Source organism: Peromyscus eremicus, chromosome 8a (genome assembly GCF_949786415.1).
Source record: "Peromyscus eremicus chromosome 8a, PerEre_H2_v1, whole genome shotgun sequence".
Classification (NCBI taxonomy): Eukaryota; Metazoa; Chordata; class Mammalia; order Rodentia; family Cricetidae; genus Peromyscus; species Peromyscus eremicus.
In genome coordinates this window covers 16182305-16207004 of record NC_081423.1, presented here as the reverse complement: position 1 = coordinate 16207004, position 24700 = coordinate 16182305, and the positions used below count along the sequence as shown (strand labels likewise).

General features: G+C 50.8%; 1 protein-coding gene across 1 annotated transcript; it reads left to right on the top strand.

Annotated features, from left to right (window-relative positions):
- The first annotated feature begins 12336 nt into the window (after positions 1-12336).
- Positions 12337-23864, top strand: Stc2 (stanniocalcin 2). Its single transcript, XM_059269210.1, has 4 exons — positions 12337-12806; positions 14620-14762; positions 17117-17328; positions 21789-23864. Exons 1-4 carry the CDS (start codon positions 12656-12658, stop codon positions 22174-22176), a joined length of 894 nt encoding a protein of 297 aa, XP_059125193.1. The 5' UTR covers positions 12337-12655; the 3' UTR covers positions 22177-23864.
- The last annotated feature ends 836 nt before the right edge of the window (positions 23865-24700 follow it).

Here is a 24700-nt window from a genome sequence, read left to right as displayed (position 1 = left end):
CACAGGACAGTTTGGCAATGCTGTTACTGGCATGGCCCAGGTGCGAGAGGAACGGCAAAGCTTTGCTGGGTGTTTGTGGGTGACTGATCAGTGCGTGCAGACTAGCACCTGTAACCTCCTCCTCCTGGATGGTTACAGCCTGCACCTGTTTGTCTACGGAGACCTAACAGGACTACCCAACCCCGCGCCCTGTGCTGGACCCAATAAACACACTAAGGTCCCAGGTTGTGGTATCAGCAGAACCCCACCTGATGCCAGCTTCACTGTCTGTGTGTGTGTGTGTGTCTGTGTGTCTGTCCTTTCTGCATTGTTTCACCACCTTGAGCCTATGCCCAAAGTGTATGGTGTCTTCAGCAGTAAGTTCTTACCATTTAAGTTCTGATGGGCAACCAAGAGCAATGGCAACATCCTGTATTGTTTGGGGGGGTAGGTTCTAGGACACCTTTGGCCGACAGTTAGAGGGTGGTACCTCACACCTGGTACTGATATTTTTTATTTGGCAACCTATGGCTTTCAGAAAGAACATTATTCCCTGTGTAGGGGAACTCCAAATAAACCCTTTAAATGAATACATGTGTATGTATGTGTGTGTATATGTGTATGTGCATGTGCATATATGTGTGTGTATGTGTGTGTGTGTGTGTGTATAAAGATTATAAAAGAATAGGTTTCCATATGGCTTTTACAAACACCCTAGTGTTAGTTATCCTTCCTCCCCTCCTCTCTTCCACTCTACTCTCTCAATTCTCTCCCCATTAAGCCCCCTCCCCTTATTTCTCCTTTCCCATTCATATCACCAAGGAACATTGGAGGAAAGGGGAACAAGAAACCATTTGATCTCTTAGCCTTCTGAAATCCAACCTGATAATTAAGCTAAACCCAAAGAACTAAGAGGGAGGGAGAGAAGGATGCTGTGGTAGTTTAGGTAAGAATGGCCCCCATAGGCTCATATGTTTGAATATGTGGTCCCCCATTGGTGGAACTGTTTGAGAAGGACTAGGAGGTGTGGTCTTTGTTTGAGGAGGTGTGTCACTGGGGGCACTGAGTGAGGTTTGAAGAGACTCTTGTCATTCCTGGTGCTCTCTCTGCCTCCTGCTGGCAGATCCAGATGTGAGCTCTCAGCTGTTCCTGCTGTCACGCCTTTACTCCACCATCGCAGACTCTAACCCTCTGAAACTGTAAGACCAATTAAAACATTACCTTTAATAAGTTTCCTTGGTCTTGGTGTCTTGTCCCAGCAAAAGAGAAGTAACTAAGACAGGGGAGTTTTTGCACTACTAATTCTCAGATGCCTTGTATACTTGCACTTTGCTTTCTAACCCTAAAACCTTTCATCACCTGTCAGAGTCATCCACAGCCATCTAAGTTGCCTCTGCACAGACAGGACTCAAGGCTCAGGACACAAAGATGCTCTACCCCCTCCGCCTCTGCCCAGCCCATGGGATTCACTGTGAAGAGGTCTGCTCAGCCCTCGGCAACTCAAAGCTACTTCCACAATTTGCTCCTCATCTCCTCAGCCCCTCTTCCCCGCCTCTAGTCCTCAGGCCTGGCCCCTCCCAGGTCCTTCTGTCTGCCTTCCCTCTGCAGATGCTCTCAGAATGAGCAACTTGTGGAAAGCCTTAGGAGGAACCAGAGGACACCAGTAGAGCTCAAGGACCAAACTCTAGACTCCCTTACGCCCTCTGGTCAGTCACCTACACCGTCCCCTCAACACAATCCAAGGTGAGTGGCAGTAATGAAAGTTGCCTGGGATGCAACAGTGTGTCAGAGATGGCTGTTTTCCTAAACACATCCTCACAGGGTAGGAATCCAATTCCCCGAGTGTGGCATGCATTTTATTGGAGTTCCGAGGATGATTCAGGGGGCAATGACACATGCTTTCTATTTAAGAGTTCAGGGTTTAATTTCACAATCACCTTCTATTTATGGAAAAAGATGCTAGATTCCATGTGCGGTCACAGTATAAAGTTTCCTGCTAGAATATACTTTCTAAGTGAAAAATTGGAGCCAATTTAAGTAAGGGAAAGTAAGAAGTAAGTAGCTGTCTTGGCGGGGTGTGAGCGTGCTAAGACCACAAAGGTGGTAATGCATGACTACAGGCTGGCCTCCTGTGATAGAGCCAGCCTGTAGCCCTGTCTTTATCACTTGCTCATTGAGACCAGATTAAACTCAAAAACATATTAGACTAAATCAATGCCTATTAGCCAAGAGCCTGCAGGGCCCAGGACTGTAAGTCCCCCAAAAGGGAGTCTGGGAGTCTTCCACTCCCAGGGACACCACCAGAGATGGAGGAAACGATCTGTAAGAACCAAGCTGTGGGAGTGGTAGGGATGAGGGATGCCTTGGGAGAGGAAACGCTGGAGCTTTGGGGGAGTGGGGAAGCATCCTGAAACAGGCCTTGGGCTCTGACCTGGTTCCCTACATTTGGAGAAGTGACTTCAACATTCTAGAGACCTTTTTATAGCAGAGAAAGCCATCAGGGGACTGAACTTCTACAGGTGTGTGAGGGCCTTGTGCAGAAAAGATCAGTAAATCATTTCCCACAGCTCAAGGTGGCACCCTCAGGAGCACACAACTGAGGGGCAGGAATCACTAAGATCCTTGCTGACTGGCCCACACGGGCCAAGGATCACTCTCCTGCAGCTCCATCTGCTCCCTGTCTTCCTGTGTCCACCGAACTAGCCCTTTCTTCATCAGCAGAGGTTGCCTTCTCCTCCCCAGAGGCTGATAGCAACCCAGCCCTGGTGGCCAGAAACAGAGCCCGACACACAGAACTGCCTTGTCTGGCTCCAGATCTTGAGAGTGGACACTTTTTTGGTGTCCTGTCTGCCGTGAGATTTGTCTTCTGGAATTGTTGTCCCCATCTTACCTACAGGGTCCCAGGTAGACAACAGTGCATAGCCCTGCCCTTTGCCACAAGGCATGAAGAGATCTGAGCTGATCAGAGCCTCCCTCTGGGGGAGGAACTGTCAGGAACTTGAGCTAGAACTGTGAATCCAGTTCATGTGGGGCTTGTCTCCACAGTGTGGTGGGATCTCCATGCTGTGGATAGACTCGTCTCCATGCAGTAGAGGTGCTCCTCTCCATACTGTGAAGGGACTTGTCTCCAGCCTGTGGAGAGATTCGTCTCCATACCGGGGAGGGGTTACTTCCAGAGTTGGGGGAGTCAACCACATGCTGTTGTAGTTCTGTCACTGCCACAGAACACCTGACTGAAAAGTGTTACGGGAGGATTCTGCGGCTCCTTTAGTTGATCTTTAGTTGACAGGGAAGGGGTGTCAGTGGGATCTCGAACCTGAGGCTCGTTCAGTTAGTGCCGACAGGAAGAAGGTACAGGTACAGCCTTCAAGGGTGCTGCTTCTGTGTGACTGGCTGCTTTGGGCCATCGGGGCTTCTGTAGAAATGACTTTGGTCCAGACAGGCCTCTTCTGACTACTCTGCCTAGGCCTAGGCCTTAGTCCCTTGATTGCTGTTAGAGACCAGCTACCCACCCATCTGGTCGCCCCACTGTGGCTCCCAGCAACCAGCACAACATCTGGAGCATCAAGGGAGCCCATCAGGTATTTGTTGGGTTAGTGATGGAGACAGAGGACCTAGGAGTGTAGTTAAAGAGCCATGCTGCTGCAGGGGGAGAGAGGGGATACCAGCAGGGGTGCTGCCCTGAGGGCCTGGGTTTAGCCCTTTCCCAGTCAGGGAGTCGCCACCCTAGGAAACATACGGCAGGGAAGAGCTTGGCAAGTGACTCCCAGGCTGCTCGAGACAATCACTCGAAAATATACATGGGCAGACTTTGTGCACCGCACTTATGGAAACATTATTCAAGAACATTATGAACACACAAAAATAAATCTTTAAAAATACCATCTGGACAACATACACGTACAAATGATTTCTCCTTCTACTATGGTAGCCCACGGAGGCATTTTTAAAGACGTGAATGTGGCAAGCTTACAGGACATAGGAAACGTGCAGGTAGGAACACACATCCACTTTGGTCCATACAGCTCCCGACCCAGGGAAACCCATCCAATCTCCCCATGAGAGGGTGATCACAACCATCACTCCTGCTCTGATCAAGGGGGAAACACTGGCAATGCATGGCCTGCTGGCGCCACGCATGAAGCAAGAGGTTCTCACACGTTGTCTCACAGAACCCACAAGATCCCTGTGAATAAACCAAAGCCTAGAGAGGCTATCCAGCTGACAGGGTCAGACTCGGACTAACCCCATTTGGACAATACACACAAGGAGAGGGGAAAGGAGCAGGACAGAGAGAGAGCAACCAGAACTGGGGTATCTAGGTCAACTCCGCAGCAGTCCAAGGCAGCACTGAGATCCGGGCAGTAGAAATGGTGAGAAGAGAACGGACTGGGCAGGCACTCTGGAATTGGAAATGAGACGGGGATGAGCTTCCTGCAGAGGCACAAAGAACAGGATAAAACCAAAGATGAGTGATGCTTGGCTCTGCTGGAGCAAGCACGGGGACAGCATTCTGAGACAGGGGGAGGATGGGATAGCCACAGAAGAAGAGGAGGAGGGGAGGGAGCACCTGGTGAAAGAAAAGCTTTCACTCCTGTCTGGACCACTCATCTGCCCTCCTGTGTGGAAGTTGCTTCTGGGTCTCCCGCCTGCCACCTGACTACAAAAGAAGCTTTGCTTTGGCATCTCCATCACCTCCACCTGCTGTCTCCATAGTCGTACGTCCTCTAGACTTCCTGAAAGGGGACCACACTTGGCCCTCAGTGCTTAAGACTTTCAGTTGGAGCATTGAGTGCTGGTACAAGCTGAAAAGACAGAAAAGGTCCACGGACAGGGGAGAGGGGCTGGAGGCCTTAAGGGAGAGAGGGAGTAGACCATGTGGGACGTGAGAATGAAGGGGAGAACACTGGGAGTGGGGAGGCTTAAGCAGGGAGCGGGTGGCCGAATAGGGGAGGGGAGAAGGGAGGTATAATCAAAACTAAGGATACATGAAAAAGTCATATGGAAACCTACTATTCTATACGTTTGTTAAAAACTATATAATCTGAGAGAGGGTGAGAGAGATCAGGAAAGTGAATGGAGATACCATCCATGGATGGTTAATGCTTCTCTCAAAAGTCATGGGTTCTTAAACGAAAATTCCAGTGCAAAGTGTGGCCTTCCCAGGCATACAAAACCACCCAGTTTTACAACCTACCTGTACTCTTACTCCTCTGGGTCCTATTGTCTAGATCTCTCTCTCTCTCTCTCTCTCTCTCTCTTCCAGATTCTAGATGCCTCCCAACCACCTGTCAAGATTCACTTCCTGGTTTTTATGAATATAAAAACTAAATTTTTTCACCTTTGACACCTCTTAGGAGTCCCTCCACCATCCTCTTTGTCCCTCTCCATCAAAATTCCTACCATGTGCGCTATAAAAATGACTGCCCCCATACTAAACCGTAGGGGCGCCAACTGTGTCCCGTCTTCCTGTTGTGCAGAACAACACACCACCAGATTGAGTACACAGACATGTGTGAGTCTGATAGATAAATTAATAAATGCCAGAGCTGATAAGGTTCTAACACCTTCAAAACGAAGATTTTGAGTGCTTAAATTTACTTGCTAAAATTCTGTAGCGACTGGTTCAGCGGCAGAGCCCTGGACTAGCATTCGTACCCACGAAACCTCAGGTTCCTATCCCAGGTCCACAAAAAAGGAAAAGTAGATTTTAATCTCATAAACTCCTCTAAGACAAACCTCCTGTGTCACTTGTGTTTGGTCCTGTGCTGCTGGTGCCCAGTGGAGTCCGAACACCACTGAAGGAGAATAAGCAGAAGACCGTTGGAAGTGTCTCCCACGCAGCCTCCTGCGGTAGCATCCACCAGCCTGATGATTCTCTGAGGCAGTGAGGGAGTCAATGGTACGTGTGGGTCATGAATGAGTGATATAAATGGCAGCTGACATGAGGACTCCGGCGTGCACAGAGTGCTCATTTTGGTGTTAGTCCTCTGCATCCAAGAAATAGCTGGTCTCATCCTGTACACTGCCATCAGAAAGGGCCTTTTTTTTTTTTTTTAACTAACCTATGGAAGTGAAACGTCATCAGAAAATCCAATAATTTAAATGTGGAAATTTTTCACAGCATAATTTTCTGGTTTTGAAAATATATGAACCCAAAATGAGCACCATCATGTGACTGTATCTAATTGCTCAGCAGGTGTCAGATATGAAGCTGGGGAGGATCCCTCCTGCCTGTCTCAGATCTCAAGAAAATGAGTTCTTGATTACGAGTCTTCTGATTCTTACATAAAATATGTCCTTCCCATAGCCCACGACAACCTGCAACTTTGTTCTGGAGAGAGTGATTGCACTCTTGGCGCCGTAGTGCGAAGCACTTTTTACATTACCACCCATGAGAGCAATTCATCAGGAGCCGCTCCTTCGTCTCCATGTTATCATCCGTTCCTTCGCAATCACCATTGGTTGGACTCCCTCCATTGGCAATTTTAAACTGTATCAAGTAAATTTTGGTAAGCAAGTAGCACCAAAGATATAAAGAACATTGGCCTCCATTCTTTTAGGAAGACGGGACATTCTAAGTTTGAGTTGCAAAATATTTTAAGATAAAATCGTTCCTGTTGAATGGCTGACTGGATGAAAATATGATGTTTGCCTTTCTTCTCTGTGTTTACTCACAGATTCTTAAGGTTGAAAATGTCATCTTGGTTAGCATCAGGGCAGACCCACAATCTAGAAATTTGTTGATTCAGCTCATTTTGCCATCATTATTACCAGTGTATGATATTGCCATTTTTACATTAATCACATTTCCCTGACAGTTTTCCTCTCTATCATTTTGCACATAAGATTAGAAATTTTATAGTCACAGCTATATTCATGGACAACAAAAGAAGTATTCCCCCATAAATACTACCATCTAGGAGGCAGTTAAATAAATGAATGCATGGCCAAGGACAAATAAGCAGTGCCCGTCAGAAGGCTGCAAAGATGGTGTCACCTGTGTGTCACAGCTTCCTGGGAGCACAGGATGTGTTCTGAATGACCCAACAGTAGAGCTTGCTTTCTTCTCTCCCGCCCCATCCTTCCAGATGATTCTATCATCTTTCCATGGCTTCCCACTTCAGAGATTTTTACCATAATTGATGAAAATGATTCAACAGTTCCTAGGATGATAAAATGTGAAAGATAGAAAAAATTTAAGTCCAAGATCCAATGATTTATGCACAGAGCCATAGATTTGTCAAGGGTCCTGCTGAGTTAATTTTAAGACAGAATGGATTTCACTCTGTCTTCTTTTTTTTAATGTTATCTTTGGAAGAGCTCTGAAAATGAACAAAAGTCATGAAATAGCATTCTTTGCAAATAGAACTGCTGTGAGAGAGAGAGAGACAGAGAGACAGAGAGTCAGTGACAGAGAGTCAGTGACAGAGAGTCAGTGACAGAGAGTCAGTGACAGAGAGAAAGAGAGAGTAGACCCCACACAAAGACTTCTGGGGTTACAATGAGGGTTAAGCCACATTAACAGTTTTCATCATTTACCGAAGACTTCCAAAGTCAGGTTCATTTGGAAAACAAGTCCCACAAAAGACTTTTCTGAAATCCAGCATTTCTCGGGCAAAGTTCCAAAGCCAGCCTTAAGGAGTGCCACCTCATCCCAGCACCCCCGTGTCCCTTGTGGCCTCAGCTGCAGAAGCCAGGCAGACCCTTGCTTAGGATATTTTCTTCCTGGAGTTTGTCTCAGTACACAGAAGGAAGACAAGCTATGTCCCAAAGAAAACAGTGAGGGCTTCTGGGTACTGTTCAGACTTTGGGATGAAGTCCTAACACAGCTCAGTCCACAGGCAGACAGACACACTTGATGTTCACTGTCTCTCAGGTTATTCCAGCAAATGGATCTACTGGGAGCGATACAGTGTCCTTATTCTCTGAGACTTTAACAAAAATTCCTTTGTATCATTTATATTTCTGGCCAGTCTGTGAATGGCTTGACTACTGATTGATGAGAAATGCCCAGCTCACAACTGTGCTGTGTTCCAGCACTGTGAAGGCTGGTCAGGGAACTCGGCATCTACTTTCCTCACAGTGTTGCCCAAGCTAGCCATGAACTCTTGGGCTCAAGCCATCCTCCTGTCTCAGTCACCCAAGTAGCTGAGAATAAAGGAATGCAGCACCATGCCCAGCTAAAACAATATTGTAAGTGGTCGGTTTCCAGGCCAGACCCAAAAGCCTTCTTCCCTCAGATGTTGAAGACCTGAGCTTTTACAGGGAAAGAGAGCAGAAATCATTGTGAAGATGTATTCATAAACTAAACCAAATGTGAAAGATTTAGTCTCCTTTAATTCTGAAGCCTGGTAGACAAAGAAACCAGTGGAGAGGACACCGCAGGGGATCAAGACTGTTTAGGGGAGACTTCTGTTCATGAGAATGTGGGGAGCCTGACACAGCAGTGTGTCTTTTTTTTTTTCGGTTTTGCCTCTAGTCATTTTTTTCCCATTTATCTTCCTACAAGTATGAAACAAGCAGGATAGACAGAAGAAGGCAGTGAAGGATGGGGGAATGATGGAAAATAAAAATGTTTGAAATAGAGGTCCTTCCTTGGGCGTATGGAGTTAAATCATAGCCCTGTGAGAACTGGATGAGCCAGGGTGAGCTGGTGAGGAAAATGTGAAGAATGGTGGAGACAGTGGGACACCCAGGGTTACAGGCCCTTGACCAGCTAGAAGAATGGAGTCCACTATTTGGTCAGACAGTACCTCTTCTGGCCATAAGGTGGTGCCATAAGCCCAGCCAGTCTGCCCCAATAGGCTGGGGCATGCAGGGGGCGGAGCTCCCCAGTGTAAGCCATGTTCCCCACTCAGCCTCTGGAACCTTCAGGAAGCCTGCACTAGGGACCTGTGTCAACTTGTAATCACTGCCTCAGCTGGCTGGAATAATCCCATCTTCTAGGGCCCCACCTGCTCACACGGGAGCAAGGTTACCTTCTGTGCTGCTGGACACCACAACCCACATGGAGAGTTCAACCCATTCCTTTGCACTCCATTCATCTTGTTCCAAAACGCCAGTACCCATCCCAGAGCTTTCTCTGAGTCCTAAAGAGAATCCAATCAAAGAGCATCCTGCATCACAGTAGATCCCTCTCAGGGATCTTCCACAGTGAGCACAGATTCGGCAGCACGGCCCAGCCTTACCACATGACTGGCCATCTAGCCAGCCTGGTCTCCCTCTTCAGTACCAAACTGGATAGCCTCATTCCTGACGCAAAACTCACCGTGTCCCCTCTCCTTGTGTTTTGCCTCCACAGAAACATCCTTTCCCTTGCCTTCACTTGGCAATACCCCTCCTCTAGCTTTCAACCCAAACATTTCTCTCTCCAAAACCTTCACTCTTGGACTTGATGGAGGGTGACTGGAAGAGGGAAAGCATGGGGTGGAGCAAGCTTTATTTGTCAGAACACAATCAAAATATCACACAACATTTCCCCCGTTTTGTCTAAACAAAAAAGGGAAGGTTTTAACTAACATAGTAAAACTATAGACAATGAATACAATAATGATATACAAATACATACAGGCAAGAAATGTATTAACAATGTCTAGTCCATTTGCACAAGTCTGGATGTCACAGACAGACCAGATCTGTCTCAGCGGTTATATGTCTCAAACTGTCCAGACACTGGAACCCCAGGGCAGCACTGGCTGGCCCGTCCTTGCTCCTCTAAGTCTTTGATCCCATTTAAGGTGGACATTAGATTTAGAGAGACGCCAAAGTTTGGACCTTGGTGTGTGGTGCAGTGCCTGCGCTCAACCCATGCTACCTTAATAAGTGCCATCTACTGTCCCCAGCCCACTCCACTCATCTGCCAAACCCAGCCTGAGGGACTGATGAGCTAAAGGAATCTGCAGGGAAAAGGGGATCACAACAAAGGTGCACCACACCCTTCTCCAGCCTCATTCTGTCCTGGGCCTTTGGCCCAGAGGATCGCCCAGCAGACCTCCCAGTGAGTCCCAGTGAGACGAAGAACACCCTTGTCCAGGTGCTTCTGCCTTGACCAGGTGGTCCAGAGACCAACCTTCAAGAAGGGGTGCTGTGTGCTTACAGCACCCCACACACATCAAGCCACTGTGTGCTCTTTCTAAAGCAGCAACTGGCTCAGATGAGAACCATGAAATTCCTTTGAAAGTTGGAGTAAAAGCCTCAAGATGATTTTTTTTTTTTTTAAACCATGCATGTTCTCCAAGGGCAGGTGCAGGGCCTCACTGCAGCAGGACAAGGTGGGTTTCCTTCTACTGCCTTGAATCTCCAGATTCTGTTTCTCTGGTGCTACTTCCGTTCCTGGAAGAGGCCACAGAGGTCTACCCAGCTCTAAAGTTAGGTAAGGCTGAGGGTTGCTTGACTCTCCCAGGAAATTTTCGGCCTTAAAGAGTTTGGGGGGATGGGTAGACCAAAATGTTTTTGTTTGTTTTATTTTTAAGGATGTACAAGAGGCGGGGGTGGGGCGGGGGGGGGGGCTTTTTGTAAACTTATAAAGGAAGCTAAATTAACTATTCAAACAAGCAAGGTGGCCAATGAGGATGGCCCATCGTTATACCCACTGTTCACCACCTCTCCAAAAAGATGAATGAGGAAGTCACTGTTATTAAAATCATGGGTACGAGTGGCCAGTTTCTTCTGGCCATCAAAGACTAACATTCAAAGTGACCGTTTCCTGGGGCCCAAGAGATGGAGAGCTGCTATGGGCAGAAGCTCCATGAGGTCCTGCCCCTGGAAAGTCCATTCCGAAGGCACCTTCCCACATCCTCCCTTACTTCCTCCAGTCTGAAGCAGCGGTCACCCTGATCCCCAGCCTCTGCCATCTCCTCGCTGGAAGGCAGCTGGCACCCAGGAAAGCTGAGCAGAAAGACAACCTGCGCGCCCATCTCTACAACCCCTCCCTCAGGCGTGTCGCACGTAGGCGCAGAAGAGGCAGAGAGTGCGCCTCGGTGCGGAGGCCCAGGGTAGCAAGTCGCCGCGGGCGGTGCGTGATGAAACCTCCCCGGCACATTACAGCAGAGTGCGCAGGCAAGCGGGGAGTCGGGCAAGGACGTGGGCTGAGAGCTGGTACCCAGGCTCACCTGTTCTCTAGGGTAGAGAATGCGGGGGAGGGGCAAGTAGTCCCAATGCCGGATGAGGCCCCGGTGGCGCTAGGTGCAGCGCTCGCCTCTTCACCCTCCCCCAAGCAAGCTAGCCCCCCAAACTAAGCCGTCGGGTTAACGAGGCCAAGAGCAGCAGTTCCTGTCCCGGGCCGGCGCGAGGGAGACGTGAGCGTGCACACGTACACACACAGCAGGGGGGAGAGGCGCTCCCAGCGGCGCCCAACTTTCTCCCTGCTTCCTCCAGCGGGGGAGATAGCAGCTGAGGGCGATCTGATTCCCAGGGTGCTTAAGGAGGGGGCTCCATAAGAGGGAGAGAAAGGATGGAGAGAACGTCCTGGGATTTGGGGGTTTTTTGCTTTTATTTTTGCATCAGAGGACTGAGGAGTAAAGGAAACCCTCAGCTGGGCGGAGTGGCGCTTAGGAAAAATGGAAGCGTGTGTTTGAAGATGCCTAAAGTTGTCTGTCTGTCAAGCTCTGGCCTCTGGAGCACGCGATGCTCCGCGGCCGCCTGACCCAAGGCTGCCTGGGCCTCCTAGCGACTCGCCAGGAAATGATGCAAGTCTGGATTGTCACCTGGATCCCTGAAGCCCAGACAGGAATCCGTCTGGATTGGGGGAGGGGCGAGACAAGACTCTCCAGGTGTTGCAGGACCCACCAAATCCGGGCAAAAAAAAAAAAAAAAAAGAAAAGTGGGAGGTGAACTGTCTCTCGGGCCAAGTGCTTCGGGGTTTTGGCGCCTGTCTTCGAGCGCCTGTTCTTTAAATGCCAAGCGTCACGACGCTTAGGAATTCCCATCAGAGCTCAATTTGCTCGCTCCATCTCTGTGCCCAGGTATCTGTTCCAATCTACCCAGGCCTCGGGGCTTAGAATGTCACTGAGTTCCAAAGAGGAAACTTTCCCAGCCGGAAGCGAGCCCTGAGGACGCTGTCCTAGTGAGGACCGACCCTCCCCGCCCTACCCCACCCCCTTTTCTTAATCTTTAGTTGCAACTGGGACTGGCATCCGCTTTGACTTTTTTTTTTTTTTTTCTCAGCCCGTTCGGCCATTGCCCCCGAGCACCCGCACACGCGCACGCGTCTCGGGCCTCGCTCACACACACGCACGCAAAAGCGTGGCCGCCGCCAGGTCGGCAACTTTGTGGGGCGCTCGCCGCGGCGCTCCGCTTCCTCCCGTAGTAGTTGGCGCAGGCCCCGCCTCCCGGCTGTGTTGTCAAACGGGCCGGGGTCTCGGATTGGTCCAGCCTCCGGGACAACACCTGCTCGACTCCTTCATTCAAGTGACACCAGAGCTTCCAGGGATATTTGAGGCACCATCCCTGCCATCGCCGGGCACTCGCGGCGCTGCTAACGGCCTGGTCACATGCTCTCCGGAGAGCTACGGGAGGGCGCTGGGTAACCTCTATCCGAGCCGCGGCGAGGAGGAGGGAAGGGGCGAGCAAGGAGGAAGAGTGGGAGGAGGGGGAAAGCGGCGGAGGAGGAAGAGGAGGAGGAGGGGCGCACAAAGAATCCAGGTCTCCCGGCGGGAGGGTGATACCCAGAACCATGTGTGCTGAGCGGCTGGGCCAGTTCGTGACCCTGGCTTTGGTGTTTGCCACCTTGGACCCGGCGCGGGGGACCGACGCCACGAACCCTCCGGAAGGTCCCCAAGACAGGGGCTCCCAGCAGAAAGGCCGCCTGTCCCTGCAGAACACAGGTAAACGCGTGCGCCCTGCAGCCTGGAGCTACCGGGGGAAACACGGTGCACGCCCGCAGCGCTCCCCGTGCGTTTAGCCCTAACCCGGCGACCCGAGCTCACCCCGGGCCGCGCAAACTCTTGGTGGCTCGGGACGTGCAGAGGGGAAGAACGAGGAGAAGCGAGGTCTGGGCCGGGCTCCGAGCGCCCGGAATCCGCACGTGCTAGCAGGGTGATGAAATGGCTGAGGCAGGACTTGTTGCTGCTCTCCCCCAGGGCTGAGGGGAAACGAGGCAGCGCTTGGCGCTGCCAGTTCCAGCCAGAGTTCCAGGCCCCGCGCAAAGGCGCACTTCGTCCAGGCTAGCCCGTGCGAGACACCGGGAGTCCTCGGAACTGGGCTCGCCCTGCGCCCAGAGAACTTCTCTTCCAAGCCGGCCAGCCTGGCATGGACTGTCTCCCCTTCCTTTAAAGATTACCGGACATCCCCGAACTTTGCTGGCCAGTTAAATGGCATCAAGAACTTTTCCTTTGGGGGAGGGGGTTCGCAAAGTGTACCTCTATGATTCTGCCGCAGTCCCTTGCCCCTAGCCAGGTCAGCAAGGGAAGAAATGTTGACACGACCCAAATCGTGCGCCGGCCCTGCTCACCGCCAAGCTGCAGCGCAGAGCCTGGCGTGCGGCACACGGGGCTGGCCTTCTTCCCAGCTCCCGGGAGAGAAAGAAACGTGTCTGCCGCTCGGCTCCTTGCTCACGCCCCCATCCCCGCTATTCCCCGGGGGGCCGTGTGAACGCGGCGGCCGTGGCGTGCGTGCGCTCCTTGCCTGAGCCGAAGTGCACAAATGCTGGTCAGGGGCGCCCAAGTGTGTGATCGCTGTCCTGCCCGCGGCCACGCGTGGAGTCAGTTCAGCCTCTCGGCCCCGGTTGTCCAGGCGCGCAGTCGAGGGTCCCTCACCCGCCCTGCCCCTCAGTCTCTCTCTAGATTTCATCTGATACAGATTTTTCGACTCGAGCCCCGCCCTTCTTCCAAAATACACTTTCTTGGTGTAATTTTGCGGTTGGTTTAAATCGTAGAACTGAGTGAGCCGAAGAGGGCTTGAGACTGCACTCCCGCGGCCTGACAGCTCCCTTTCTGTCCTTTCAGGCTGACGAATTAGGACATCTTGGAAGGGGTAGCAGGCTCTGGGACCTCAGGGATTCTAGGGGATTAAGTGATATCTCACACCACACCAGATCCCTAATTAAAAGGAACCTCCAAAGTGAGTGGCAGCGGGTGGCCAGCCCCCACCTGCCTCCATTCTGAGGCTGTTGCCCGCAGCAGCCTCTCTGGCCTGGCATTTTTTAATGCGGGTGGTTTGGAGGCACGGCTTTAGTAGGAATCTTGTTTTGATTTTTAGGTGTTGAATCATAAAGCTGAATTGAAGTTGCTTTTTGGACGCTTTCGTCTGGGGTCAGGAAGGAAATAGCCGGATCTTAAAGGCAGTGGCTTCTGCAGCCCCAAACAGAGAAGGCCATTTAATTCATGAAAGTCGGTCTTTTTAAATTCTTACTTTTCCCTGTGGGTTTCAAAAGCTGAAATATTTTCTGCTCTTAAACTGAGTATCCCCACATTTACCTTCATAAAGTGGGAAAGAGAAAGGGGGGAAAAGAAAATGCTCAGACTAACCTCTGATATTTGTTATTTTGGGCTAATTTTACAAAAATTTACAAATATCAATTCTTTTCTATAAGTAGTAGTAAATAATAACATTTTATTTCCCCGACCCCTTAGATTCTGAAATTGGCAACGACTTTTCCCCTTTAATTTTCCTCTAGTAATTTTTTTTTTTTCATTTTAGCGGAGATCCAGCACTGTTTGGTCAACGCTGGGGACGTGGGGTGTGGCGTGTTTGAGTGTTTCGAGAACAACTCTTGTGAAATCTGGGGCTTACATGGGATTTGCATGACTTTTCTACACAACGCTGGAAAATTCGACGCCCAGGTAAAACATATAGCATGAAGAATCTTCTGGGTTGGTGTGGCGTGGTTGAAATATTGGCTGGAAAGACTCGCTCACACATTTCCTGAACTGTTATTTGAGATGGTTCGGTGCTCGAGGGCGTACAGAAGGGCACTGGGGTGTCTGCCGTGCACCACTGCTCTGCTCTCTGAAGCTGCTGGTAGGCCAAATCCTCCTGAGTTCTTACGCCCTTACTGCATAGACAAAGCAGTCCTGACATCAAAGTCACAGCCAGTGATAAACACAGTGTCAGCTGGGCGGTGGTGGCGCACGCCTTTAATCCCAGTACTCGGGAGGCAGAGCCAGGCGGATCTCTGTGAGTTTGAGGCCAGCCTGGTCTACAGAGCGAGACCCAGGAAAGGCGCAAAGCTACACAGAGAAACCCTGTCTCAAAAAACTAAAAAAAAAAAAAAAAAAGTAAAACAGTGTCTGGACAACTAGAACCCAGTCCCGGTCCCCAAGGACGAGAAGGCTGAAGTGGCAGCTGCAGGTAGCAGAGGCTCTTCTAGCTATATGTGGGCAAGCAGCCTAGATAACTCACAGCCTCCAAACAGCACTGAGCAGTCTCCTCTCCCACTCTGAAAAGTCAAAACCTTGACTGACTCTCACTTGTTCTATAGTCAGAGCTGAATCTGCCTCAGATTCCCAAGGTAAAGCTGAGTTGCTGCTCAGGGCAGAAAACTAATCAGCAAGCTGATGGTCCCAGCACAGAGGGCCCTAATTAGTGTTTAGATGGCATGTAGTATTAGGCTCGTCTTGGTTTTCTGCCCCGGCTCTCAGCCCTGTTGTTATATCTCATAAACTTCCTCTCCCATTTCATTGGAGCATAGTGACTAAGTTTGGAGGAGGCCAACAGTTGAGGTGTGATTCAGACACGTCACCAGTCACCATCCACTGACATCCTGTGGACAGCCTCACAAAGCAAGGCCCGGGAACCAGAAAGGGACGTGACGGGGCGGCAGCCCAAACTGCAGAGGATATGAGGTAGCAGAAGGGGAAACAGAAACGGAGGAAAGGGGAGAACTTTGAACTCCTTGCCGCTCCTTAGAAAAGTGCCCCCCTCAGAACCAACTGGAGCTAGGACACGCAATAGGAAATCCGGAAGAGAGGAGTATATTGAGGGCCTTCCCACAGGATGTCAGAAGAATACTAAAAAAACAGATTGCCACAGGCCTCACATAAATCCATCTTCCTTGTTTTCTCAGCCAATAGGAGTATGTTCTCAAGTTAGAGGCGCCCCTTTCAAGACACTTCTCAGTGTAAAGCTACTTAATAGAGCGAGAGCTAAGCCCTGCCCTCCACCACATTTGGCCCCAGCTAGAAAATCAAGGAAAGGGGGTGCCACAGAGTGGACACATGTGCCACGTGGGTTTTCAACCATCAGACGCTATCTGTAGACCTTTCTAAAGAGAAAACCAAAATAAATAAACATACTGGCTGGCTTCCCACTTCCAATCTAAAATAGTTCACTTTCTCAACTCAGTGATTTCTAGGCCTGCCTTTAAAAAAAAAAAAAAAAAAGTTAGCTCCTCAAATAGCCTATTTCCATATTTCCATAGTAATTGAAGGGAGATTCCTGGGTAGATACCCAGCAATGCCTCCAGGCTAGGGAGGTTGGTAAGAGGAAAATAGGGAACTTACCCCCACATCCCGACAGCTGTCTCCTTTCTGGTCTTGGCACAATCGGCTGAGGTTACCAGGAAGGAGAGCTGTGAGCCACATGTATGCCTGCCTGGCTGCCTCGCCCCTCTGAGGAGGCAGAACTGGGAGGATGCTATTTGATGTTCCTGTCCCACTCCCATGCTGCCAAACTAGATGCCAGGTGGGCCTTTTAGAGGCTATAATCCCAACAGTTTAAAAGCAAAGAATGTTCCTCCTGGAAGCATGAGAAAGGGAGACAAGACCATGAGCTGGAGCACTGGAACTAAATGGGAGGCTCCAGGAGCACTGCTTCCCAGGGATGGAGCACAAACAAGGACTGTGCTCCTCCTACTGATACTGGCAGTGGAGTTATAGCCAGATTTCCTGGTGTTCCAGGGAATCTGCTACCAGGAAGTTACCACCCAGCTGCCTGGAGGATGCCCCAGTTTCAGGGAAACTAGAAGAGAGGCAGATCTGTTCGTGTACAGAGCTCACATCCACTCTGGCCCGACGCCAGGAATGCCATGTCACTCTTGGATGTAGCCTCCCACCTGAAACCACATCAATCCGAGTGGAACCTTGGTGCTCTGAGATCAAAAACTTCCACACAAGCATAAGACTGGCACATGCCATCCTGGCTAGTGACAAAATCTTGTCTCCTCTGCCCCCCTCCCTTCTGCGTTCTCCATCCTCAGGGCAAGTCGTTCATCAAGGATGCCTTGAGGTGCAAGGCCCATGCCCTGCGGCACAGATTTGGCTGCATCAGCAGGAAGTGCCCGGCAATTAAGGAGATGGTCTTCCAGTTGCAGAGGGAATGCTATCTCAAGCATGATCTGTGCTCGGCAGCGCAGGGGAACATCGGGGTGATTGTGGAGATGATAAATTTCAAGGACCTCCTGCTGCATGAGTGAGTAGCACCCCCATCCCCAGGAGAACCAGAGGAAGGGTCTCCTGGCAAGGGTGGGGTCCTGGGGGCTGGAAATGTGTTTAAGGATGCTACTTTTGGAAGTAGACTCCCTTCAAGTGGGTACTGTTGGGTGTGCCCCAGAAAGCTAGAAAGCCTCAGGAACTCATCAGATTTGAAATCCCCTCAGAAGCACCCCCTCCTCCCCACAGCCAAGTCCTGACTGGTTGCTGCCTGATCGGAGTCGGTACAACAGTCGGTACATACTGACGTTTCCCTGCCTTCAGGTGCTAGGCGCTACGCCAAGTGTGTTACATGCAATGTTCACCCAGTCCTCACACCAACCCTTTAAATCTCCAAATTCTCACCACAGAAGAGAAAACTGAGCCCTGCTGAGGTGCAGGACTCACAGGGGAGCAAAGCTGGGGTCTGGGGTCCAGGCAGCGTGGCAACAGCAGTTAGGCCATCAAAGGCTCCAATCTCACCGGCAGCTCTTTCCGCCTTCAGAGCCCCTCTCCCTCCCCTTTTCCCTTCTCCAACTCCACAGAAAACACAAAACATCAGAAACGTTAGTCAGCTAAACGTGCATGCTAAAATGGACTTGCAGAGTCACGATCCAGTGACAGGACCAAATCATCTCATTCCTTGGCGTTTATCCCAGCTGCAGGGTCCTGGATCTTGCAGAGCAGTAAAGCACACTGATACAACACCATTGTTTCTAACGTGCAGTACGGTCCATGGGCCCCAAAGACAGAGATATAGATCGAAAAGGAAGCCACCGGTTCAGCCAAACAGTGCCGACCCCTGCCCCCTTTGTTCTCCCAAACATTTACAAAGGAGCAATGGGATCGACACGATAGTGATCGTCTTTTATTTCTCTTTGGTGTGCCAGGACCGTGGCTATGGGCTATCCATGGATTCCCACGTTTGCCTTTCCCAACCAACTGTAGGACTGAAATTAGCATCTCCATGTCATAGAGAGGAAGGCTAGCGAAGCCGAGGACTTAAGATTCTTCCTCGTGAGAACTGATTCCTTCTTTGCAGCTGGGGATTGGGAGTGCACACTCTCCTCTCACTATCCACAGGGGATAGTTCAAGGACCTCCCCTCCACATCCACATTCAGGAATGAGGAAGTCTCAGATAAATTGATGGGGTGTTTGCACATGACTTAGCATCCTCCCATCGTGCTGTGTGAGTAGTTGTTAGTGCGCGGTGCTTAGGAAACGATGTCAGGAAAAGTCTGCTTTAGTAGGTACAAGGGCAGGTTGCTTCCAAAACATTGATCTGTGGTTGGCTAGTTGAATCCGCAGACACAGAGCTGTGCATAACTGAAACTCCATGTGAGGAATAGGCCAACAGTCAGAATGTCAGCTGCCCTGCTCCTCCCTGGCCTGTTCTAGTTAGACCTGCTAAGTTCATGGGTCTTCATGCATGACAAGGGCTTCTTCCTTTTCCTAATTTCTACCTCATTGTCACCAAAGAGTACTGTGACATCCCTCAAGGTGCTCTTGAAAGAGGCACATGATCATGGCCAAGGAACCTCTGTCTTAGTAGCATATTTAAGACGACTTCATGGTCTTGAGAGAGGGAGGTTGGGGGCCTGCTATAGTCCTATGATATATTCATGGAATGTGTAGAGTGTTGGTATCTTCTAAAGAAAGGTCTTTGGGAAAAGTGAAGCCTTTCAACTTTGGGGAACACACACCCCATCCTAGCATTTAGAAAGGGTTAGAACACTGTGGTGTCTAGTGTCTCTCCCACAGGAACATGGCTTCCAGGCCAGGGACTCTTGTTTCAAAGGATCCCCTAAACCATCTAGAACAAGCAACAGCAGCCAGCACTGGCCTGCCCTGCAGAAGCAGGTGGCCTACCCTGTGTAGAGGTGTGGGCGTCTTAAGAACATTGCCAGGAGGCCATGTGCAGGCCTCCTTCTCCTGCTAAGCCAGGACTTCTGGGCAGTGAGTTTGTGCCAAACTCCAGCTCCTTGAAACCCTCCATTCCCCATCGCCACGCAGCGATGCAATGCCCCAGCTTTGGCTTTGACCAGCTTAACTGATTAAAGGATCCTTTCAGTCCCGAAAAACCAAGAAAGCCATCTCGGAGTGTGTGGCAACAGTCACAAACAGGAGAGTGTGAGCCAACTTTGCCTTTCGCTTTAAAGAGGAGGAAGTCGGTTGCTGCCGAATCCGAACCACCCCATCCCTCTCCCGTGCTTGTGCAGGGGTGGCAGCGGCGTCCAGTCTGCTGCAAGCTGGCCCTCTCACTGCCGCCTGTCCACCCCACTCTCTCTTTATCGTCTGCCTCCCCCTAGCTGTGGCCAGCCTCCATTGGCCTGGGCACACCCTGCCACCAGGTGCTGGCAGCCGTCAAGGGTTTGGAGCCTCGGGCACATCCCCCTCCCTCAGCCTCGCTGACACTTAGTTGAGTGCTGGGTTTTGTCACCAGACAGGCTCAGCCTGCAGCCTAAGAAGGCAGCCTGCCAACCCAAAGCACGGCTTAGATTAATTTACTTGGCCACACACGCCCTCCCCACAGGACTCAGCTTCGTCCTTGAGAGAGAAGACAGAGCAAGCCGAGGCGGGGGGGGGGACTAGTCCTGCCTCAGGAGGTCGGTGTCTGCCTTACAGGTCCAGGGTTCAGTGGCAGACACACCATGATGCGGAAGGCCCAAGAGACACTGTATTCCTGAGAGAATCGTTTAAAGTATAGACGCTTAAAGGAGAGAGTCAGTTCAGAATCCCAGATCGGCCCAAGTGACCAAACATCTTGCTCCCCTTTTGCAGATGGACTCAGTGGGTTTGAGCTTCCTAAAACAGTGTTTGTTTTCAAAAGATGGAGGGGGCATGAACAGCTTTCAGCATCCCTTTCTATGTGCTCAGGAGACATTGCCGTACTGTCCTTACCACTGGCAGAAGCCTGCTTGAAAGAGGCTAAGAACCTCACCCACCAGCCATGCGCAAACTGTGATGACAAAGGAATCAAGTAGGCCTCAAAACACACTTCCAGAACATTCCTTCTGGCTCTTCTCAGCCCAGGCCAGGCCTTCCTTGCCTAGGACTTCCCAAATGGGACTTTCCTTCTCCCTCTTCCTGGTTCCTACGTCCTCGAAGTAAGGACAGTTCCGACTTGAGGAGTGACTAGCAAAGACAGCATTGACCGTGGCACACATCCTAGTACATAATGCTGCTTTTTCTGCAGCGCAAGTTGCCAACTTGCAGAGAAAGATCACAAGGGCCCTAGGGTAGCCATCCAAGTGTCAGCTCAAGTCTTGGGGAGGAGAGGACACCCTTGCTCCTTAGAGCTGGCTCCATATCCCACAGTGATTTCCGGGGGGCGGGGGCGGGGAGGCATGCTTTATGTCATGGGCAGATTTGTCCAGGACTTAATTCTAGTTAGCCACACAAAGTCACATGAAGCATCCCACGTCCTCTTGGATCTTAAAAGGCCAGTGAGAGTTAAGGAAAGCTCAGTGACTTAGGACCTGAGAACTCGCTGATGGGGACATGCTTTACCAGGTAGGCCCATAAATATAAAAAGTGGGCACACTTCTTCTGTCCCCTGAGTGAAGTCCTCCAGCAATTTGGTAAGAACAACTCAGGGGAGCCAAGATAGATGGAGAATGCAGCTCTGAGCCCAGAACAGAGCATGTTGGTTTCACAGAGAGCTACTCATTCTGGACAAGGGGGCCCTGACAGCCACCCTCGCTCCAATGCAGCGAGCATCCTGGCTGACTGAAAGGGCAATGGGCAGCATTCCCAACTCCCTGGTACCTGCAAAGGGAGAACTACAGGGAGGTGACCCCACAGGGAAGTAGTCCAGCCCATCTCAGTCCATCCCAGATTCTCCCAGACAGAGAGAGACACATACCTACCCACCAGTTTTCCAAAAGGCCCTTTATTGTGAGCCTAAGTCAGGGGCACAGAGACGGGGAAAGTGACCTCAGAAGACCCTCACTGATGCCACCTGGGAAGGGCAAATATGGGGGCTCCTGAAAGCTCTCAGGAACTCCTTAGCCCAACACTTTCTGGATTCTTCACTGAAAACACACACAAACACACACACACACCAATTTGATATTAAAGGCCCTTCACCGTTTGCCAAGGTCGTCTCCACTCCAGCCAAAACTCAGCAGCTCCTGTAGCCTGGATGTGCCCAGGACACCCTTGCTCTCCTCTGTTCACACAGCTTCTCTGCCTGAAATGCCTACCTTAGTGTCCTAACCCTCAGCTTTCCTCCTGTGATTCCACACACTGTCAGTGGCCCTTTGTCCTGGGGCTCTACACCTGTCTGAGGAGCAAGAACCTGCCTTAACACTCTCCATTGCCTGCCGTGGAACCTAGTCCACAAAGATCACCCACTGAACCCAAGTTAAGCACTGTCTTTCTTGGCCTAGTCACAATGCCCCAGGGCTCCATTAGGACATGCTCCAACGTTAGTCTTTATTCTCTGCTCAAATCTCTAGGCCCTATGTGGACCTCGTGAATCTGCTGCTGACCTGCGGGGAAGATGTGAAGGAGGCCGTCACCCACAGTGTCCAGGCTCAGTGTGAGCAGAACTGGGGAGGCCTATGCTCCATCCTGAGTTTCTGCACCTCCAACATACAGAGACCTCCCACCGCAGTTCCTGAGCATCAGCCCCTGGCGGACAGGGTCCAACTCTCCAGGCCTCACCACCGGGACACAGGCCACCACCTATCAGAAGCCAGCAGAGGCACCAAGGGTGAGCGAGGGAGCAAAAGCCACCCAAATGCCCATGCCCGAGGTGGAGCAGGTGGCCAGAGCGCCCAGGGACCTTCTGGAAGCAGCGAGTGGGAAGACGAACAGTCTGAGTATTCCGATATCCGGAGGTGAAATGAAAACCTGGCCACGAAAGCTTTCCTCCAGGCCGTCCATTTTCTTACCTATGGACATTCCAAACATTTACCATTAAAGAGGGGGTATGTCACACGCAGGATGTGTGCGAATTATGGACTTCATGCAGGTGTATGAACAGGTGAGACGGAGACTCCAGGGCGGCAGGGTCCCAGGTGCCTGGTGGATTGGCACCTACTTAAGCTTATTCAAAGGAGTGCTGCCCTGAGTCTGCCTTGTAACTTTGTCCCTTTCGGTCTGTGGGAGCTAGTGGGTGGCTGAGGTGTGCTCTGTTGGGGGGAGGTCAGACGGGGGAGGGAGGGGCCACACATGGGTGCCAGGCCCTACCCTACAGTTTCCAGTGCCGTCTGCAGGAACCAGGGCACCTGGGTTCCGGGGCAGGAGTGAGTGGGAAGTGTAGCTGTTAAGGAAGAGGAAGAACAGAGAGGATGCTGGGGCTTATCCATGCTCGGTGCCAAACTGAGTTAGTGTCGTGTGTGGGACCTTGTGTTTCAGAGCTCCTGGAAGGGACGTGGGGTAGTGCATTTTCTGTGTGTCATTTCTGAGCCATTGTTCTGTCGGGGGGACACCTGAAGGAGTGGCCCCTGTCTGTTAATTTTGACCACTGCTTCGGATCTCAATTTAACTTTTTTTTTTTTAAACCCATTGACATCCATACATCTGTCATCTAAATAAATGACTTTCAAACCACACAACTGGGTCACCAAAACCAGCTCAGAGGAGGAAGACAATGAAACCCAGCCCATCTCTGGAGGGGAAATTGTTGTAAGTTCTAGTTTAAAAAGAGCTGAAATAGCACTATCCCCACATGGGCTTCTACCGCCTGGAACAGACGGCTACCTAGAGGGAAAAGCACATACCCGGGGTCCTTTCCTTAGACAGCCATCCCCTAGAATTGTACTGTCTCGGCTTGACCTCAGTCAAGTCCTATGGGCCTGTACATTGAATCTGTGTGGCCAAGTTGAAAACCAGCCTCTGCATGCCAGAAAGAGAGAAAGGCGTGGAGACCACTAAGGAAATTGCCTTTGGGGAATGCCACCCTCTGCATACTTGGGCAAATAGCTTTACTCTCTAAGAGACATGGCTTTCCACAGCCGAAGCAGAAGTTCAGCAACAAGGACCGAAGTGGGTGGACGAAAGGGAGGCCAAAGGGGCGAGAAGGGACTTGTGGCAGCAACGGCACTAAGATCTTCCTCGGGCTGTCACAGTTACTGTTTTTGCAGCCAGTGCTGTAGGAGTACGGGGTATCCTGGACCAGGTCTCTAGAGCAAGGCTCAGCCAGCTTTTTCTAGGAAGGGCCAAATAGTAATTAGAGAGTTTCAGTTCGGCAAGCCACATGGTTTCTGCTGCTGCTAGCCAGCCCTGCCCTGACGGCACCAACGCACCCTCGGCTGCACAAATGAAGGCCTGGGCTCTGTTCCGCTACAGTTTTCTTCAACAGGCACCCAGCTGGACTTGGCTCACAGACCGTACACAGCATGCTCCCTGTTCTAGGGAGTGGGGATGAAAAGCATGCGTTCGGCCTTACCCAGCTACTCTAGTTCTCTCTGGAAGGGCCCTGAGGCCAGAGACAGCCACACCGCTCTAGCACTTCCCTGAAGTGGGCTGGTGTCTGTCTCTACAGGCAGGATCCAATCTCAATCTCTCATAGGCTATGCTTGAAGAGAAGACAAAACAAAATATCATTTGGGGAGGGGGTGGGTGGGTGACACGCTGGGAAAGCCCCCAGAAATATGTGGGGCTGCAGAGAGGAGAGGAGCATGTGTGCATTTGATCCAGTTCTGCCCGGAAGGAAGGAGGCCCAGCGTGCCAGGCTCTGCCACGGGAAATGAATGTACATTGCGGGGCTCTCATGCCATGTGCTTGTGTGGCACCTTGACTTTTTCTGCTTACATCACAAACATTCTCCGCCGTCTCTGGCTCAGCTGCTCACGGGTCACCGGCGTCCGGACTGGGTTCATCAGTGTCTTGTATTCACTTACTGATGTTCTGTTTGTGGTTTCTACTGTAAGTATTTGTCCTTTGTATTTTTCATCTCTGTGCCTTCCCCCAAAGGCACAAACTCACTTTGTATGTTCATTCGAACCCACGACTGATCTCTGTTGTGTATTTTCATGCCTTTGTCGTCCCTTCCCCCTCCAAAAGTAAAAAAAAAAAAAGTGCCATTTCATGACCCCTCGTGTGATTAGAAACACAGAATATATTTATCCCTCCGGTCCTTTTGCTCAAAATTGTCCAAATTCTTGTGTGCCTCGTGAAGGCGTTCGTTCGCACAGTCTAAATGTGAGTGAAGCAGCTGTTGAAAACCGGCCCCTCTTTAGGCTTCAGCTTCGTACACATTTACTGGAGAGCCTTCCTGTGAGGAAGGATGTGGGTCTCCAAATAAAGCTGCAGTGTTTATTTTGAGCGTCGAATCTTAACGAGATGATGTGAACACCTCTCCTTTGTATCAATAAATAGCCCTGTTATTCTAAAATGAGAGGGGCCAAAGACAGCAAAACGC